Source organism: Gobius niger (genome assembly GCF_951799975.1).
Source record: "Gobius niger genome assembly, chromosome: 7".
NCBI classification, from domain to species: Eukaryota; Metazoa; Chordata; class Actinopteri; order Gobiiformes; family Gobiidae; genus Gobius; species Gobius niger.
The window spans coordinates 22,528,934-22,549,042 of record NC_136858.1 but is presented as its reverse complement, the minus strand read 5'-3'; the positions used below and the strand labels follow the sequence as shown (position 1 = coordinate 22,549,042).

At 38.6% G+C, this 20,109-nt stretch overlaps 1 protein-coding gene across 1 annotated transcript; it reads left to right on the top strand.

The window, feature by feature from the left end:
• Positions 1 to 565: 565 nt before the first annotated feature.
• On the top strand, positions 566 to 19,846 carry abcc2 (ATP binding cassette subfamily C member 2). The gene is made up of 33 exons (XM_079560218.1): positions 566 to 744; positions 961 to 1,088; positions 2,754 to 2,930; positions 3,265 to 3,408; positions 3,495 to 3,632; positions 4,406 to 4,528; positions 4,668 to 4,723; positions 5,022 to 5,271; positions 5,485 to 5,669; positions 5,833 to 6,010; positions 6,564 to 6,818; positions 7,526 to 7,591; positions 7,749 to 7,886; positions 8,035 to 8,181; positions 8,260 to 8,344; positions 9,034 to 9,100; positions 9,175 to 9,301; positions 9,471 to 9,647; positions 10,153 to 10,320; positions 10,460 to 10,643; positions 10,730 to 10,853; positions 10,936 to 11,032; positions 11,182 to 11,401; positions 11,831 to 11,985; positions 13,100 to 13,255; positions 13,362 to 13,561; positions 15,110 to 15,236; positions 15,324 to 15,425; positions 15,640 to 15,783; positions 16,096 to 16,254; positions 16,322 to 16,488; positions 17,258 to 17,452; positions 19,636 to 19,846. Exons 2-33 carry the CDS (start codon positions 1,044 to 1,046, stop codon positions 19,763 to 19,765), a joined length of 4,686 nt encoding a protein of 1,561 aa, XP_079416344.1. The 5' UTR covers positions 566 to 744; positions 961 to 1,043; the 3' UTR covers positions 19,766 to 19,846.
• The last annotated feature ends 263 nt before the right edge of the window (positions 19,847 to 20,109 follow it).

Below are 20,109 nucleotides of genomic sequence, written 5' to 3'. Positions count from 1 at the left end.
AAGTATGCTGTCTTTTGGTTATACAAACATAGGTCAACTCAGAGTAAACACAGTTATGGTCCATGTGAAGTTATCAGAGCAACAATGATTAACAAGTTGTAAAACAAGGAGCGTAATCAATAAATTCTTTCTAACAGTCTTATTGTTGTCTGGCTTTGTATATATTATGGGCTGTCTTTTACTGAAAAAGAATGAGAAGTACAGCTACATCTGGAAGTATTTTGTCAAATGGAGTAACAATTCAAGTATGAATGCAACACAACTGTCATTTTTCTTACAGTTTCTTAGTTTAACATTATACAATATTTCTGTTTAGAAAAGGAAAGGAAAAGAAACAAAGGAAGAGCCCAGTCCCTTCCAAACTTTTTTTTTTCTCTCTAGCAACCTTGCAGTTCAAACACTAGACCCATATAGTTGCAGCCTGGAAAAACAATTGAAAACGATGATAGCATGCAGCTGAAGGAGCACAGGAAAAGGCTCTAATGAGCCCCTCCCACCCTTTTCCTAAACACATTCCCTTTTTGGGGGAAGTTGCCCCTTACACAACTCACACAACCAGAGAGTGGGAGTGCTTGGTCTCTGGCTGTCTCTTTTGCAGAGTCATCTGCCGGATACCTTGGACTTTAGACATATGTCCATAACACGTAGGGAAGCTCCGAAGAGCTTTGGATTACTGCATATCTGCAACGGGAGCACACAGGCATGTAGCAGCCTGCAGAGCCCAGCAAATCACGTCAGTTTGAGGTTAGACAACAACTCATGAATGTGGGTATAAATTTGTATTTGCTAATGTATGTGTGATATAACGTATGGTGACATTTTAATCTTGTTTCGTTGGCTAATAACCTATACATGTGGTGTACTTGAATTAAAGTCTTTTCCACTTCAAAAGAGTTTGTTGGAGCTGCTCTGATCTTCAAAGTCATATGTTTTTGAAACACATCCTGTGATTGTCTACAGTGTGGGAGGACAGAGGAGAGCATAAATAGCTTGACATTGGACAGAGGTTTTTTGTTTGAAAACTGAAGCCATCAGTGAGGACCATGTCAGCTGAAGCGCTTGAAGAGTTCTGCGGGTCCACCTTCTGGGTAGGTACACAGGAAAAATATGCCTTTGGGGTCGTTCCAATGAAACAGACACAGCATTTGTTGTGGTTTAAGTGGGATCAAGAATCTATCTATGTGTAAACTGGCGAGCCTCCACCAGATTTAGGCAATTTCTACCAAATTTTAAAATAGAGAACATATACAATTGGTAAAGAAATGAGCTGTACTATATTAACTGACAGCACAGTAACTCACAGTTCAATGATAATTAGTCATCCCCTGTGTGACTTCAGTCTTTCAAAAAATGTCATGTTTATTGATCTAAATCTTGACATAATTTACATTTTACATATGTTGTTTGGATAAAATACATCATTCTTTACAGTATATATATGTAAATATTGCATAGTATTTAGTACTGCATTGCTGTATTGATAATACCTTAGTGTACATTAGGATACTGAATACGTAAATACATTTCTCCTAAAAGTGCTTAAGTGTTCTTTTTTCTGTGAGTTGTTCTTTTCACCTCTGCACAGAGTGAGGACCATAAACATGTGACTTTAACGGCTTTACAGAAATGACATGTGCTTTTTGGAGTTGTATAAATTAGCTGGTGATCGTTTTTTACGTCATTAACCTTAAATCATTCACCTTAAATGATCCAGGCATTATGGATATCTCCTAACGTATGTTAGTAATAACAAACAAATGTTATGCATGCACAATTAGGTGACACTATATTCATATTGTTCACATTCACAAAATCACTGAAACCTTCCCTCTGAGACTTACACTTTTTTTTTTGTGCCGCATGGTAACTCAAAATGTACATAAGTTCAGTTTTTTATTTTTCTTATTTACCTTCATTTTTGTGTTATTTTGACCCGAGTTTATTTATTATTAATTATTTTCTTAAGTCTTGATTTGACTAATTTTCATGAACATTTACTGCGTTGGTCTGATCGCACTGATGAATGATGGGTTGATGACCAGAGCCAACAAATACATGGTATCCTCAGTACTGACAGGAGAAAATGTATTTTAAAAAAAACAACTAATAAATCTTTTTATCTGGAGGGAGTAGAGCCACAATTTCCCTGCTTTTCAAATGGATCATATTTGTTAAAACAATCCGCAAGAAATTAAAATGTGATTACTTTGTGTAGTTATGTTTATGTTGTTTACGTGACCTGTCCTAACAAACCTTTTTCTTTCCTTGTTTTCATTTTCTTTTTTTTTCAAGTTCATAAAGACATTTTCCATTTGTAGTATTTTCTGCACATGTAATCCTTTCTGAATCACATGTGATGACCATGTTGGAAACCACTGATCTAATTTAGTCTATGCATTTATTAACATACATAATAATAAATGGCCACAGACCTAAAATGCAAAAATTCTGCTGTTTTTACTATAGCCCAATTAAAATGTACAAAGTGAAGGGAAAAGGCTGTGCAGATTTGAAAGTTTAAAATCTCACAAGGGAGTATTGAGATAAATAAAGTGTTGGGAGGGTTTCCAATATCCTTCTTTCCCCCCGTCTTCTTTGGGTGACATGAGGACAACATTAACTTGGGTGTGCTGTGTAATATGTGACCTTTTTGGGTTATGCATTTGTGCACGAAACACTTGACTGAGCTCTTAAATAAACGAGTAAACAATGTCACAGTGTCCTCAATAAAGTGTAATAAATGTTTGTTTTAGAATGCTTCGTATCTGGATGGCGAGGAGCCCGATCTCCCTCTCTGTCTAGAGCAGACTGTGCTTGTTTGGATCCCTCTAGCCTTCTTGTGGCTTACTGTGCCATCACACCTGGTTGGTCTGTGCAAAAGGAAAAGAGTGAACTCAAGATACATGTCCAAACTCTACATCTGCAAACAGGTGAAGCCCACAACAACAGAAATATATATATTTTTTAAATTACTCTAAGTAGAATTTTTACCTATTGACTTTTAAACATTTGTCAGACTGCTTCATGATACCGGAATAATTGAAAAAGGCTACCCAGAAGCCAAGCAGTTTACGCTGCAGCTCAAACACGAAAACCAAAGCATAATTGCAAATCACAATTAAAATATGTGGAAACTTTCTGAACCCACCGTAGAAAATTATTAAGTATTTTGAATGACACTGTGTATGTATGTTAATTTCCTGTCAAAACAAAATCCTTGAAATGTAATTAAAATGTAATTTGTGCCTCTCTATCCCCCCTCAGCTTGTGGCGGCCCTCTTATTCCTGGCAGCAGGAGCAGCACTAGCAGTCACTCTAGGGGAAGATTTTGGTCCCGCCAAAGATGAAAATACTGCAAAGAATCCAGGCGTCTACTATACAAACCCTGTCCTGTATGCTGTGTCATGGGTAAATGCCCTGTCGTTGTTTTTTCACGTAAATATAGTGCCAGTTCGTACGCATTAATAAAGTCGTCCTCTGTTCATTGTTGGTAGATTGTGATCATGCTGTGTCAGGAGGCAGTGAGGAGGAGAGGCGCTGTAGACTCTGCCACACTCTGCGTGTTCTGGTTACTTCAAATCCTCTGTCATGTCCTTCCATTCCAAACTCTACTGAGAGCAGCACTCAAGCAGGTACTGCATGGCTCTTGTGAAGAGCAGGGGTTCTCTTGGGTGCTTCAGAGTTTCAGCAAAAAGGTCTAAAGTGGGTCTAAAACAGGCTGCTCCACTCCATATGTTGTTGATTTTTCCCTGTACGTAGCATTAAAGAAAGAACATGTAACATTTTTTGATAATAATTCATTAACACCTGATCTGTTTGTATTGATACAAGGTGCATATTCAAACTGAACATATTCAAATCAAGTGAAATCAAGAGTAAATGTTTACACTAACATAAAAGTTGTTTATGTTTACATTTTTATTCAATATTATTAACCAATCAGAAAGCAGAGTGAGCCCCACACTTAGGGTTGCCAGGTCCAAAACAATCTTCCACAATCCCAGCACCAGTCACAATCCTGTCATAATTAGTGCTAGTTAAAGCCCAAAGAGCCAAGTCTGTAGGTACTTAGCTTTCAAATGAGGAATGGTATGTTCTCATATAGTGAAATTTTGCTTGTGAACTTATATGCAGTTTAACCGAAGCTCAGTTGTCGTACTAATGCCTTTTTTAAACCTTAGCTTTGGTTTATTTTTGAGAGTAATGGTGTTTTGATTCTCTATGCTTCACATGCGGTATAATAAAGGGAGGGTATTTCAATGGATTTTATGTTAAAATTTGTTACTCTTAAATGTCTAAAATTGCAGCAAAGTAGGAGTCTTTGTAGTTATAGAGTATAGAGCAATTTTCTTTCTAATACATTCTAATACATTCAAATAAATGTCAATACTCTGTTCTTTTTCAGGGGAAGGTCATTGATTTGCCTCGTTTCTGTCTCTTCTACATCACCTTTGCCTTGGAGCTGTGTGCTTTTGTCCTCTCTACTATAGCCGATGTTCCACCTGAAGCCTTAGAGACCGTAAAAAGGGTAAAAAACAAAAAGGGTTGTGTCCTGGAGTAGTTTTTAAGGTTACATTGCAGTCAAAATAGTGTGTGTTCTCATGTGCATAAATGGTCTATAAACATCTGTCCAGTTTGTATGTTCATATTATGTTTTTAATACGCAGAATCCTGAAGCGGGCGCATCGTTTTTGAGCAGAATCACTTTCAACTGGTTCAACAGGTAAATTCACATCTGAGAAATGAATCCAAGAAAGAAATATTCCGGAACGTTATTGTAATTGACACTAAAAGGATGAGGAGATGCAAAAGCACAGAAGACGACTCTATGGAATAAGCTTTAACTTCATAGTAGAAAGGTGAAGAAAACGCCTTCTCAGAGAGTTCTCACCAAATTTCTGTGCCATAATTCAGTAAATTATTTTCAACTTTGGAGGACTTGACTTTGTTCTGTTATGTGTTGAACTTCTTTTCCATAGTTTCCTTATAATGTTTGCTAATGTTTGATTCCTTTATTTTAGTATGGTATTGACAGGCTACAAACGCCCTTTGGTTCAAGAGGATATGTGGGACTTAAATGAGGTAGACAGCACTCCCTACATCAACAGAAAGTTCCAGTCTCACATGAAGACGAAGTTGGCTGCGGCTCAGATCGCTCATCAGAAAAGGCTCGAGAATAAAAGTGACAAGGGGCGAAACAGGAATGAAGCTCTTCAGAATGGCATGTCCAATGGCCTCGGCAAAGATGTCAGTCAGGACATTCTCATGATGGTGAGGAGACAGAATGACATTTCTATTCTTTTTATGCAAACCTCTAGCAGAACATTTGTGATTGTCTTGAAATTGCTGCTTGAGCACATCTCTTTTAGACCTGCCAGAGGGGCCAATGAGCTCAACTGCTCACATGCGTTATCTTCCCCGCTTATCTCTTACTGCCCCCCACAAATCCTGTCAATGTGTCTTTCACGTATCTGTTTGCCATAGGAACAAAAGGGAATGCCTAAAAATACAGAGAAGAAAAAAGGAAAGACCAAAGAGGACAAAGAAGAATATCCCAAATCCTGGTTAATTTCCACCATTTACCAGACTTTTAAGTGGGTTCTAATTGAATCTGCTTTCTTCAAACTGCTGCAGGATCTGCTGGCTTTCGTTAGTCCTCAGATTCTAAAGTAAGTCAATCAAAGAATGGCATATTGTTTTTTCCATTGAAATATTATATTCTATATGTTATTTTTATTATTGTAGTACTTACACTACAAGAACAAACAGAATAGTGCTGTAAATAATTGTTATGGTGATGCCCAAGTGCTGTCATTTTTTCCTTTTACGCAGAGTGATGATTGACTTCACTCAGGACAAGAGTCGCCATGCTTGGGAGGGCTACATGTGGTCAGTGCTGCTGCTGGTTGTGGCTCTGCTCCAGTCTCTGTTCCTACAGCAGTACTTCCAACGCTGCTTTGTGCTGGGCATGAAAGTTCGTACTGCAATCATGGCTGCGGTTTATAAAAAGGTAAAGTTTTATCACAAACATTAGTGTTGCTTAAAGTGATATGTGATTGCTACGTGTCCACGTCAGAATCAGAATTGTTTTTATTGGCAATTGTTTGCGAACAGTTTCACAATTAGGATTTTTTTTCAGTGCAACCGTGCAACATGAAATCTAAAACACACATAACGCACATAACTGAGGTAAATAATTAATGAAAACTTAAAACTATAAGACTAAAAGGGCACGCATAAACAAGATTGAGAATAAAATATGATAAAGACAACAACAATTTGACATAGAACAACAGTGAGTGTATATTTACAGATGTGCAGGTGTATTAAGAGTGTGGACACCACATAGTGCAATAGAGCATGTCATGAAGGGTTATGTAACCCCACCAAAAGGAAACTCATAAAATTCTGATTCTTACTTTTTGACTCTTTGAGCCACAAATGGAGTATTCAATTAAACTGTTTTGAAGGAAGCTGCAGTATATTTACCTGGCTGTTGTGTAAGACTCATGCAGTTCTTTTAAATTTCTTGCTTTTTTTTTATCGTTTCAATTTCTTCCCAGGCCTTGGTTGTGTCAAATGATGCACGGAAAGAGAACACAGTGGGAGAGACGGTGAACCTAATGTCAGCTGATGCTCAGCGCTTCAATGACGTCACCAACTTCATCCACCTGCTCTGGTCGTGCCCTCTGCAGATTGCCCTGGCCATCGTCTTCCTCTGGTTTGAGCTGGGGCCCTCTGTGCTAGCAGGACTGGCAGTCATGGTGTTAATGGCACCAATCAATGGACTGTTGGCAACCAAGGCCAGGTCTATCCAGGTCAGGAAGAGCAACCTTCCATAAAATGTTATTTTAAGTCTTTTCTTTTAGAAGTTTATTTTTTTCAGTTGCACAGAAATAGTCCTGTCATTAGATTAGAAGAGAAGTAGAGAGTGCTGCACTGGATCAATGAGTCAAGAGGTGGTCAAATCAATTAGAATTCTTTTTGAGGAAAAAAACTGGAGAAAAAAGAAGTTTCTCTTCAGGTTTGGAGAGCAAAAAAATCTATGAAACGCTGCATCGCTGAGACACTCTGAATCTGCATGAATTATGTTGACGACGCGTTTCGACACACACAGTCTTCATTGGGGGCTATTTGGATTCGATTACTTTTCTGCTGCCACTCTTCTAGTAATTTAGTTTAAGTCTATACATAAACATTATGTACATTATACTATGGACCTAGAGTCTGAATAAAGAATGATGATTATGCTGCGTGTTATTGCAGCGTATTGTTCAGTTTGAAATTAAAAGGATTTCTTCATCTTCTGCTCTGGCTCAACTGAATGAAAGTAGTGAACACTTGTGGTTATTTCAATGCATTGCCAATGAAATGGATCGAACTGTACGCCTTCGGGTTAGTGGGTGAAATCCCTTAACAACTGTACAAGGACATCTCCATCCTTTTGCTCAGTAATTTAAAAAATGTAAAGAGCCTTTTGTAGTGGCTATAAGAAGAGCTTGTACAATGTTTCTTTCTTTTCCAGGTTGACAACATGAAGTACAAAGACAAGAGACTGAAAATTATGAATGAAGTTCTCAGTGGAATCAAGGTGGGCATTTCATTTTCCATTTTTGTTCCCCAATTAAAAAACTAAAACTCATGAGAATGTATTGTTTAGGTGTGTTTAGTGTTTGGGACTGATTATTGTTACAATTACTGTTGCATCTATCTTTTAAGTCCTGTCTTTTTACTCTCTATTTCACCAGATTTTGAAGCTGTATGCGTGGGAGCCGTCCTTCCAGACTCAGGTAGAAGACCTCCGTGAGGAAGAGTTGAAGGTTTTGAAGAAATTTGCCTATCTCTCGTCAGTAAGCACATTTGTAATGACCTGCGCGCCTGCTCTGGTGAGTCATTGACTATACACTGTTGTACAATATGTGTCACTGGTGTCTCTTGATAAGATTTTTCTTGATCTCTGTTAGTAAAAGAAAGGATAAAGAAAAATACGTGAACAGCACTGATATGTACTGAAGTCATCTTTGTGCTTTACAGGTGTCATTGGCCACATTTGCTACATTTGTCGGCGTGAGCTCAGAAAATGTGCTGACACCGGCCAAAGCTTTCACGTCTATTTCTCTCTTCAATATTCTGCGCTTTCCCCTGGCGATGCTTCCCATGCTAATTGCTGCTATGGTGCAAGTAAGTAAATCAGAAAACAAAATCATTCACATCCATGTACACAAAGTTCACAATGAATGTACATTTACATTTCTTTAGACAGCTGTATCAAATAAGCGTCTTGAAAAATTCCTTGGAGGTGCAGACCTGGACCTTGACACAGTTCAACATGATCCTACATTCAGTAAGTTTATTTTAAGCAATTATGAATGCTATGTTTTGCCGCTTTTGGGGCCTATAAGTTGCTCCAGAGTAATAAGTCGCACGAGCCTTGGCAACTACCTGGGCATGGAGGCGTAACTGCACCGTTGACAAGCCTTTGTGGCCATCTAGCTTTTAGCCCACGTTTAGCTTTTTTTGTTTTCTTCATTGCAGTAAGAGTAACCTCCGCTTTTCGCCAGTTTCACAAGTCTCGCTCACGCCAAACTTTCTTTCTGCTGATCGATTACCGTTTTTTAAATCTTCTGTGGAACAGGTTGCAGATACTGGTACACAAGCCTAGAGTGCCCTCTAGCAGGTGTCACTGTGAAAATAACAAACATGGGAAATTATATATTTTGATATATAAGTCGCAACTGAGTATAAGTCGCATCCCCAGCCAAACTATGAAAAAAGTGCGACTTATAGTCCGGAAAATACGGTAGTTCCCCAAATTACTCAAATGAAAGTAAAAATCCTTTATTATAAGGGCCTTGGATCCTTCTCTATGTTTTTTATGCTCTGTGTTGATTCCTCCTGATCTGATCTGTAGAGCCTCACCCTTCCCTTGATTGTTCTACAAAAAAAATGCTGCTCATTTAAATTCATGTTTTGGAATTGACACTGTCCCGGCCAAATGAACAACTGAGTAATGCTCTTTGTGTGGACTTATAGAGTCTGCTATCACCATTTCTGACGGATCCTTTGCCTGGGAAAGAGAAGCTGCTCCACTACTGACAAAGTAGGCTGCCTCAAATAACCCAACATGAACCACAGTTCTCCCACATGTGTTGACAAAACATTTGTGATTTTCAGTTTGTCCCTTGAGGTTAATGCAGGAAAGCTGGTGGCTGTGGTGGGAGCTGTTGGTTCAGGGAAGTCTTCGCTCATATCGGCGCTTCTTGGAGAAATGCACAAGAAAAAAGGATTCATCAATATTCAGGTAACAAGCCTTATTCTGATTGACAACTAAAACGTTTGAGTCAATAATGTTTTTGTTCCATTGAGCAAAGTAGAAAATGTTAATGACTAATCGCTTTGAGTTTTATTATGTGGACACAGTTACTTCAGAGGTTAGATAAACATGGCTTTCCTGGTGTATTTCTGTTCAGGGGTCACTAGCATTTGTTCCGCAACAAGCGTGGATCCAAAACGCCACTCTCAGGGACAACATACTTTTTGGCTCTGAGTATAAAGCGGGACAGTTCCAGCAGATCTTGGATGCCTGTGCGCTCGGGCCTGATCTCAAACTGCTGGCCGGTGGAGACCAGACTGAGATTGGGGAAAAGGTACACATATGCTTCACAATATGGCAGTAAAAATTATCATGATTAAAATTCACCCTCTTACATTTTGAGTAATTGCACAGCCCCTACAAACGCATACGAGTAGTATTATGTCCCCTGTATTGTAACATTGTCCCTACTAAATAAATAAATAAATAAAAATGCTCAGGGACTGCAGATGCAAATTAGCTGAAGCTAAATCTGGTGTAAAGCATCTTGTATTAATGTTTTTGCACATTAACCCTGCCATATCAATTCATTCAATGTTGCTCTTGGTAGGCAAGTGAAAATTTGCTGTCAAAGTTATGATTGAAATAGGCCAGAGTACAAGGGTTGTATTGTTTGGTGATACTACATTATGACCACTGATTAGCAGGGCATACATAGGCAGGAAATACTTTCTATTGACCTATTGTTGGATGTTGTATAGAGCAACATTGTGGGGCGTTTTGCAGTGATCAATAACAATTTGAATATTCTCTATCATTGTGTTTTGCTCTGTTCACAGGGTATCAACCTCTCTGGTGGTCAGAAACAGCGTGTTAGTTTAGCCCGCGCTGCATATAGCAATGCCGATATCTTTTTGCTGGACGATCCTTTGTCTGCTGTAGACGCCCATGTGGGAAAACATCTTTTTGACGAAGTAATTGGACCAAACGGACTTCTCAAGGACAAGGTTGGTTCAAGGATTTTGTCTGGGGCAGTCAGGACAGTGCATGTTAATAACACGCCAAGCCGGATTGTAGCCTGGGCGTATTTCCCACACTCACACTTCTCGCACTTCTGAATTTTTTTTATTTTATTGTGTGTTTCAGACGCGTATACTTGTGACTCATGCTGTTAGTTTCCTGCCATTTGTGGATGAAATTATAGTCCTTAAAGATGGACGCATTTCTGAAGTAGGTTCTTACAGCAGCCTTCGTGCCAGCAAGGGAGCTTTCTCAGAATTTTTAGACACATATGCAAAAGAGCAAAGCAATCAAGAACAATCACCCACAGGTAAAGACATTTTTGTCAAACATCACTTAAGCCTACATGAGGGCAACAAAAAAAATACATTATGTTTTCCACATGAAATCTTTTAGACAGCCATGATGTCGAGTTGATTCCTGATGGAGAGGACACAGAAATAGACTATCCACATGAAGACACCATTTCTGTTACTCTGAAAAGAGAAAACAGTATCAGGCGAAGTCAACAAAGTGGAAGGTATAAGCACTGACTTTGAATATTCAAATCTCATTATTGTTTTGTTACTAGGTACTGTAATAAGTGTAATGTTTCATACTAGGGTAAGACTAAGGTCTAAAAGTTCTTTAAAAGAGCCAAAAGAAGGATCCCTTAAAGGGCAGAGGTTGATTGAAAAGGAAGCCATGGAATCTGGACAGGTATTTATATTTTTTAATTCACTGACGAGTGCATATCAAATGTAGAAAAATACATAAAATGTGATATTTAATCATCTTTATGGTACCCTTTACTGGGTGCATTGAATCTTCATTCCACCTAATGTGCTTCAAATGTTGTCTATGTCTAGGTCAAATTGTCTGTGTTCCTGCAATACATGCGCGCCATGGGCTGGGGCTACACCGCTATCGTGATCGCCATATACTTCATACAAAACGTTGCTTTCATCGGGCAAAACCTGTGGCTGAGTGATTGGACTAATGATGCAATTGAATACGCGAACAAGACTTATCCTAACTGGAAACGGGATACTAGGATCGGAGTGTTTGGAGCACTCGGAGTCGCCCAGGGTAACTATTGCTATGCTATTCTAGTTATTTCACATTATGCTAGAATATAATTTGCTGATAAAGTAAAACATTTCAATTGCCTTAGCCTAATACCCCCTGCCTTGTGTGTATTTGAGTGCCTTTTCTCCAGTTTGGCTGCCAATTTTCCTTAATCGATGCGTTTTCATCTTTGTTTTTGTCTCGTTTATGTCATTTTTTTCTTACTGTTTTGTTGCGTTTTCATCCTCGTCTCCATCTCGCTTTTGTTGCTTTTTTTGTCTCGTTTTTGTTGCTATTTTGACGCTTTTCTCAAGAAGCTTTTAGATTTGGGTAAAGCCAAACTGGAGAAAATGTGCTCGGTTCACATGGGGGTTAAGTAATTTGAATGTAGCCTTTTTTGTTTTAAATACACCCGGTGGTCTTTTACAGTAGACCTCTCTTTTCTTGCAGGTATTTTAGTGTTTGTCGCTACAGTCCTTTTAGCCAACGCCTCAGTCAATGCCTCCCGAATCCTGCACTCAAATCTGCTCCGTAACATCTTGCGAGTTCCTATGGTCTTCTTTGACACCACCCCCTCAGGCAGAATTCTTAACCGCTTTGCAAAGGTATTTTGTGTACAGTATCAATACATTATGTGTGTACCCTTTAAAGCATACTTCCATTTAAAGAGGAGTTTAGATGCACTTAAAACAAGGTTGCTGGATTTGCCTCTATATAAGTTTTAATTGAACACACTGTTTTCTGCAACTTGTCCCAGCAGATAAAAGTGTGAAATTGCGGATTTTAAGTGACGTAAAATATACCTATTTTAGAAGAACAAGAACATTCAGTAGAAAAATACTCCCACCCCCAGCACATCTGAATATGATCATAGGAAGGCAGAGTAGCCATGATATTTACTCAAGTAAAAGTAACGTTGCTTTAGAAGAATTTTACTTAAGGGGGGTCAATTTTCATTTTCAAGGGAGGTGCTCAATTGTGGGTGCAAACTAAAACATTTGATCTGCTATTTTGTGAACACATTGTACCCAGTTTATCATTTGAGATTGCCTGACAGTATCAGGCCCCCAACACATCCCCCCACCTGTCCGTTTTTCAGGATATAAGATCTGGAAAATATTTAGGAGGATCTGGCAAAGATTTGATCTGATATAATGGTGTTTAATGAGAGTTTTCCGACAATTGTTTTGGCCTGTTCCCCGAATCCATCACATCAGACCAAAAGTGTTCCTGAAACTACTAATTTACAAATTAAGCTGTGCGTGAGCAAAATGCAGAAATGAGTCTGCTGCTGATCCACTTTTACACATGCTTCTCACTTTGCACATGAGCAAATGCTTGGTAAATGACCCCCAAAAAGTAGTGACACAAACAATTAGTCAACTAACAATGAAAAAATTCGAAGAAAACGGCATGAAAATAAAGAAAAAGAGAAGATTCTGAAGAATATGGTACATAAAACCCAAACTACATTTCTTTTACACATCAAAATGAAGCTTAGAGATTAAACTACTCTAAGTACAGTTTCTTTAGAAAGTTACTCAAGTACAATACATGATACATGATTGTCAACTTTAAACCTTTACCATAAGAAGAGAGTAGTCTGTCTCTCTTGTCAATTTGACTTTTACAATGGAAAGTAAAATGTCTAAATTCCAAAAAACTATAGTCCATGTGATTTTTGGTGTTGTATTGAAGACCTAATACTGTGTCTCTTAGGATATATTTACAGTGGATGAAGCAATCCCAATGTCAGTCCGGTCTTGGATCCTGTGTTTCCTTGGTGTCCTGGGTACACTGTTTGTAATCTGCCTGGCCACCCCTTTCTTTACCATCGTCATCGTCCCCCTGGCTGTTATATACTACTTTGTACAGGTATGAGACTGATGAAGTGAACAGCGAAGAAACGCCTTCGTACTTGTTGAAATGACTGTCATGTTCTAGAGCTATTCAAATTGTAATTTCTCTCCTCTGCTTCAAGCGATTCTACGTTGCCACTTCAAGGCAGCTGCGTCGCCTCGACTCTGTGTCTCGGTCTCCAATATACTCTCACTTTGGAGAAACAGTGTCAGGTCTGTCCGTCATAAGGGCCTACGGTCATCAAGAAAGGTTTCTCAAACATAATGAAAACACCATTGATGAAAATCTGAAGAGCGTCTACCCTTGGATCGTGTCAAACAGGTAATGCACATATTTAAATGTACAAAATTATTTGGGAATTTGAGGATGTTTGGCCTGATTTATGCTCAGGCCTGGGACACACTGCACAAATGGTATTGATCTGTGTTGCATTGCAAGGTTTTTATGCGTGTACATTGCAGTGGATTGTTGAGTGCATTTATCATTCAAAACTCAGAAAATATGCAATTATTCAATCAATTCAATTCAACTTTATTCCGGACTCGTAGTCCATTAAAATGAAATAAAAGACAAGACAAACAATTAAGATGGCATTTTAAAAAGACAATCATGCCAATCTCTCCACAAGTCAGATTGATAACGTGTCGCACTCCATTTTATATTTGTGAGGGACACTATTGTTTCATTTTCAGACATGTTCAGTCTACACATAAAGCTGTACATCAAAGTTCGTAGTACGGCCTGTAAAGTGTTCACTCTGGCATTGACAAACATTTCTGTGGCACTTGACTATCTCGGCTTCTTCAAAAGCACACGCAAAGCATCATTATAGGCCACCTGCAGCCTGCGCATGCCGGCTTTCTTATAATGAGTCCAGAGATGAGCCAAGGGAGTACAGTACGCTTTAAATATAGTCGGCTTTCTGTACAACAGCCAAACTTCCGCACCAGAGTATTAGCCTGGGCATACAACACCCTGCATTGTCTATAGATATCATCATCATCAGACATGTCCTCAGTGATGATGTGCCCGAGGTACTTCACTTTGCTGACAACATGCAAAACATCATTACACAAATTACATTTTTGGAAAAGTCATGTTCTTGTCTTCCTTGGTTTTACAAATCATAACCATATTCTACAAACAATTGTACTTATTGTACTGTCATGTAGTATTCAATAATGCAATGCAATGACTCCCTGATGCATGTTTTTAATCCATGAAGGATTTCTGACAGTGGTGGACTATGGAATTGTACTTCATTTAAAAAAAAACTTTAAACCCCACCTTAACCGAGCGTATTTTCTCCAAATCTAAAAGTTTACTAGGCTAGTGTAACGCCTCATTTGAAAGCTAACACTCATATAAACTGATTTTTTTCCTTGTGTTGCTGCTGTCTTTTCGTCACATTTTTGACATTTCTTTCTATTGCTTTCTTTGGTGCATTTTGGTCACATTTTTGCCACAATTTCCTTGCTTTTTTGTTGTGTTTTTGTTTTTTCTCTGTTGCTCTCTGTTTGCTTTTCATCACTTTTTAGTCACTTTTTTGTCATGTTTTTTATGCTATTTTGTTGCATTTTCATTCTTGTTGCCATTTTGAAAATGTGCTCGGTTCAGGTGGGGGTTGAGAGATTAAACAAATATACTTGTTGAGCCGATTCTTTACAGAGCAAAAGGGAAAAAAACAATACAAGTTTAAACTAATTTGCTTTGACAAAGTGGATGCTGAACACATTTTTGATCAAGCATACCTAAACTTTTGCATATTGGGTTAATAATGCCCTTCTTCAGATTACTCCTTTAGAATATAGTGGCCTTTATAGTATAGGGTTACATGCATTTATGTTTAATATTAACTATATTTCGTAGATGGGTCGCCATTCGCTTGGAGTTTGTGGGAAATCTTGTGGTGTTTTTCGCCGCGCTGTTTGCCGTCATCTCCAGAAACTCTATAGACAGTGGCCTGGTGGGACTGTCCATATCCTATGCACTTAACGTCAGTCACATTCTTATGTTGCATGATCCCACACTTTTCCCTTTTTATGATGACATTTGAACTAAGCACTCTACACTCCACCGACAGGTTACCCAGACTCTCAACTGGTTGGTGAGAATGACATCAGAACTGGAGACCAATATAGTGGCTGTGGAGCGTGTGAGTGAATACGCAGAGATTGAAAATGAGGTATGTTAACGATGACGGCCACTATCAGTATAAACAAGTACCTCTGTAAAATAAATAAATAAATTATTGAGTTGTGCATCTTTCAATACTTTACATATCATTTTCATCGGCAGGACAGTTATTATAATTCTTTTAAATTCTCTTGCAGATATTTACTGTTTTTCAAATCATTTGCTGTGATAACACATACATACTTACATCTTGATCTCAACAGGCCAAATGGATAACTGACACGAGACCACCAGAAAAATGGCCCGAAGAGGGAAAGCTGCAGTTTGATGATTTTAAGGTTCGCTATCGACCTGGACTAGATCTGGTGCTACATGGAATAACTTGTTCCATAGATGCCATGGAAAAGGTATTGTGGAGCATCATGGCTTTTACAATTAATAATATTACTTTATATCGACTAATTTAAAATAGCTTGATGCAAAGATCAATTATTTAAATAACAATTTTATTACATTGCATGTACATAGCAACTGAGACTTGCATATCAATAAGTGAGGTGTGAGGTGAATAATTTACCCCAGTAATATTTTGGTTTGAGCTGACCAGTCACTCACTTCATCAACTGTTGCACATTTTATCTTTTCACTTACTACTAATCTCTTGTTAAGTTCTACTAAAGTTCCTGAAAAATAACCACAGCCTGTATTTTCTCTGTCAGATTGGCATTGTGGGCAGAACTGGAGCTGGGAAATCAAGCCTCACTAACTGTCTTTTCCGGATAATTGAGGCTGCAGAGGGTCGGATCCTTATTGATGGAGTTGACATTTCTTCAATAGGTCTTCATGATCTGAGAGGCAGACTCACAATCATACCACAGGTATAGTCCCAGCACAAATATTGCATTTGACCTTTCTGCCTATACTGACCAGACGAACACTCTCCAGGATCCAGTGCTGTTCTCTGGGACTCTGAGGATGAATCTGGATCCATTTGACACATTCAGTGATGAAGAGATCTGGAAAGTCCTGGAGCTGTCCCATCTCAAGGACTTTGCGTCCGGATTGGAGGCGAAACTTCAGCATGAGGTCTCAGAAGGGGGTGAAAACCTGAGGTTAGACACAACCATTTTTAATATTTCTTACAACTATTTTTGTAGGTTCTTAAACAGCCCATCGCCCCAGTCTGTAAATCAGTCTTTACATGAACAAAATTTAAAATGTTGAACATGGAAAGCGTTTATTATTTGTATGGTGTCTTGATGTGTATTGTAAGTGTCTACTGCTGTAGGGCAAAAGGACCTATGACCTAGGGCTGCTCGATTATTGAAAAAATAATAATCACGATTATTTTTGTCATAATTTAAATCACGATTATTCAAATGATTTTTTGTTGCCTTTAAAAAAAAGTCTTATATATATTTATTAATAAAAAAAACTATGCTGAATATTTTCTGTTTTCTGAACAGTCATAAGAGTACAAATGCTTTCAAGTATGCCTCGATTAAGGAGAGGTCTCTGTTTCACACCTGCCCCCTGCTGGCCAGCCCTCACACCTGCGCAACTGAGCAGTGCGGCCTGATGACATCATCACACAGAGCTGTTTTTATGTCAGGCAAAAGCATGAGTCATGGCACGTGAAATGCGAAATAATCCCAGCGCCATGAAATAATGCAAGTCTGCTTGCAAAAAAAAAAAAATCCATTAAAAAATAATAAGAATAATTCTCGATTATGCTAATTTTGTAATCGTTTAGTGTTATAATCGAAATTGTAATCGGATTTCAATTAATTGCTACTATGACCACAAAAACATGATGAAATAGAACTGAACCATAATAGTGCACTTCATTCTGCTTATGTACATAAATTGCTGTGTTACCAGCGTGGGGCAGAGACAGCTCCTGTGTTTGGCTCGTGCGCTGCTCAGGAAGTCTCGGATCTTAATCTTGGACGAAGCCACTGCTGCTGTGGACCTGGAGACCGACGACCTCATCCAGAAAACCATCCGCCAAGAGTTTGCCCACTGCACCGTCTTGACCATCGCACACAGACTGCACACCATCATGGACAGCTCCAGGTTAGTGTCACATCGACCTTTTACACACATCATCTGCTTTATGATTTAAATCAAGCAGGTCAATAAAATGCAATTACAAGAGGTGGGTCGTCCTGCTTATTCTGCCCACTACAGCTCAAATGTCAGAAGCAGAAGCATTGCTAATCATGGCCACACAGCAGGGTTGGTGGAATTCTCTCCGGGACAGCACATCATGCTCTCATCTCCTGTGCCACAATACAATAGATCACAATACAAACAAACACATAAATGCACACTGGTTACATTAGGACAATAATTGGTTTAGAGTATGTATGGCTATGGACAAAAAAAAAACCTGTACCGGACTATAGTAGCAGACAGACTCAGCAGCAGAGCTTGTACTGTGCCACGGCCACCATCTTGCATGCAAACCCTAGGAAAACCATTCTAATGTTCCTTCCCATTGTAAGTTCACCTTCAAGCACTGTATTCATTTTGGTATGTATTTAAACATGTTCACCGTGTATAAAGCTAGAGAAATGTGGACCACTTCAATATTTAGGATTCATCACATATAATAAGGTCTTTCTTGCAACTGACACCTTTAGTCTCCAAAGACAAATCTGTATAAATGAAGGATAAATAAGATAAATAATTGCATCTTGAGCATTTCTGCCAACAACCCAGTTATTTTTTATTTTATTTTTCATGTCGGTTCTTTTTTCTCCTTTTCTCCCCTTGTTCTGAAAGAATGAGCTTGTCTGATACAGTGTCTGGTCTTAAGGGTCAGATTTGGCTTCAGAATCCTTTTAGTTAATTTAATTTAATTTATTTATTTGAACAGGGACACAGTGTACAATATTCATTAACTTCAAAAGGGAGAGATGCATTGTACCAGGTTGTAGCACTTTTTCCAATTTCCACCTGTAGTCCCTGGGCAGTCATTGTGAAAATCAGATGTCCACAGCAGACCTACACAATCCTATATTTTGCAGTTCAATAGAGACTGACATAAAACGAAGAGCTGGACTACAAAGGCTGGCTTCCGTGAATGTGCATGAAACCTGGGTCGAGTGGCACAGATTGAATGTGCCACTCGACATCCATCCATTTTCTTCTGCTTTATCCGGGGCCGGGTTGCGGGGGCAGCAGTCTCAGCAGAGATGCCCAAACTTCCCGATCCACACACACCTCCTCCAGCTGTTCTGGTGTTATATCAGCTTGTCTCAAACTGAATGTTTTCAAAAAATTAGTCTTACACAATACACATATATCAATATTTCAGTGAATGTGGCAGCATTGGGAATACAATTTGTTTACAACTTTAGTCCCTCAATAATGTGTAAAATTCCAACAATAGACAAAAATTATTACAAAAGGTTATTACAAAAATAAAAATTGTTATCATACTTTCACTGGATACTTTACACCTAGAAACCAGCACTCATTCCTAGATGCATTCACAAACCAGTGTACAGTGACATAGAAACAAGGCGGGTAAAGTGCACAAGAACATAAGAGCACTCTCTGGTGGGAGCATAAACTTATATTTATATATGCTTACTCCTCCTCATTTACATTAATTACTCCAGTCGAGAGAGAATGGCAGCTCAATCTCCTTCTACAGAGCAAAAAGGCTTGAATCTCTGCCTCCATGAGTCAGGCTAAGCATGTCAGCCTGTCAATCAAAGCTAAAACTTTTAGAAACAATAACAAGTCTTTGGAGCCAGGCTTTTAAGTTGTTTTTGGCACTTGTAAATTCCCCATTGGTTTTTAGCCACATTGAGTTGCCTTGCGTACGAAATGCGCGGTATAAAGAAAATTGCCTTGCCTTGCCTTTCATGTAATAGCAAACTTTCTGGAGTCACCACTAGCGGGTGGCATCGCAGCAACAGTCAGCACCCTGCCTTGGTGGGATCAAACAGCAACCATTTGGATCTGTGGAGAGTTCTACCAACAGAATTAACTGCAGACCAATTAAAACAACTGTAGCAATATCTTATACAACTATGATTGTAAAATATGCAGATCTCAGATATTGTTGAATAGTCCACATGACTTGTCACTTTTACATAAATCAAAGGAAACTAATGAAACATTCCATGCCCACACTCTGCTTCCTAATGAAAGTCGTGTCCATGGAGGAATTTTGACTCCACTGAGTAGTTACTGTGCTCATCTCTGCAGATAGCCCTCTTCAATATGCTTTTCTCTTTTTGCAGAGTAATGGTGCTGGATGCAGGAAAAATAGTGGAATTTGACTCCCCAAGCAACCTACTCGACTCACAAGGCCATTTTTACTCCATGGCCAAGAATGCTGGAATAACGCAAACAGACGTCACGCCTCTCTGAAGTGGCTTCTAAGCTTTTAAAAATGTTTTTATATTTAATTTGTAAGCAGAGATTTTATGTGTATTTAAGTGAGCAAAGTTATAAAAAATAATCGCGTGTATCAAGATAATAAATGTGTTTTTAAAAATGTTCAATGCCATTCAATTTATTTATCCATCTATTGTATTTTATGGAACTTTTTTTTCTTTTCCGCAACAAAAGGCAGTCTTAGTTGTGCACAAGGTGGGAAAATATTTTTTGGGGTAATAATATAATAAAAAATATTGTTGCAATTTAAAGGAATAAGCCACCGTTTTCACATACTGAGATATGTTTTTACCTTAGCTTAAAGGGGCTAGATGCAA

Coding starts and splice junctions, on each gene's coding strand:
- abcc2 (XM_079560218.1), top strand. CDS start 1,044: ATGTCAGCTGAAGCGCTTGAAGAGTTCTGCGGGTCCACCTTCTGG. Junction 5,670..5,832: donor GTTAGTCCTCAGATTCTAAA/GTAAGTCAATCA, acceptor CCTTTTACGCAG/AGTGATGATTGACTTCACTC. Junction 11,986..13,099: donor TTCTTAACCGCTTTGCAAAG/GTATTTTGTGTA, acceptor TGTGTCTCTTAG/GATATATTTACAGTGGATGA.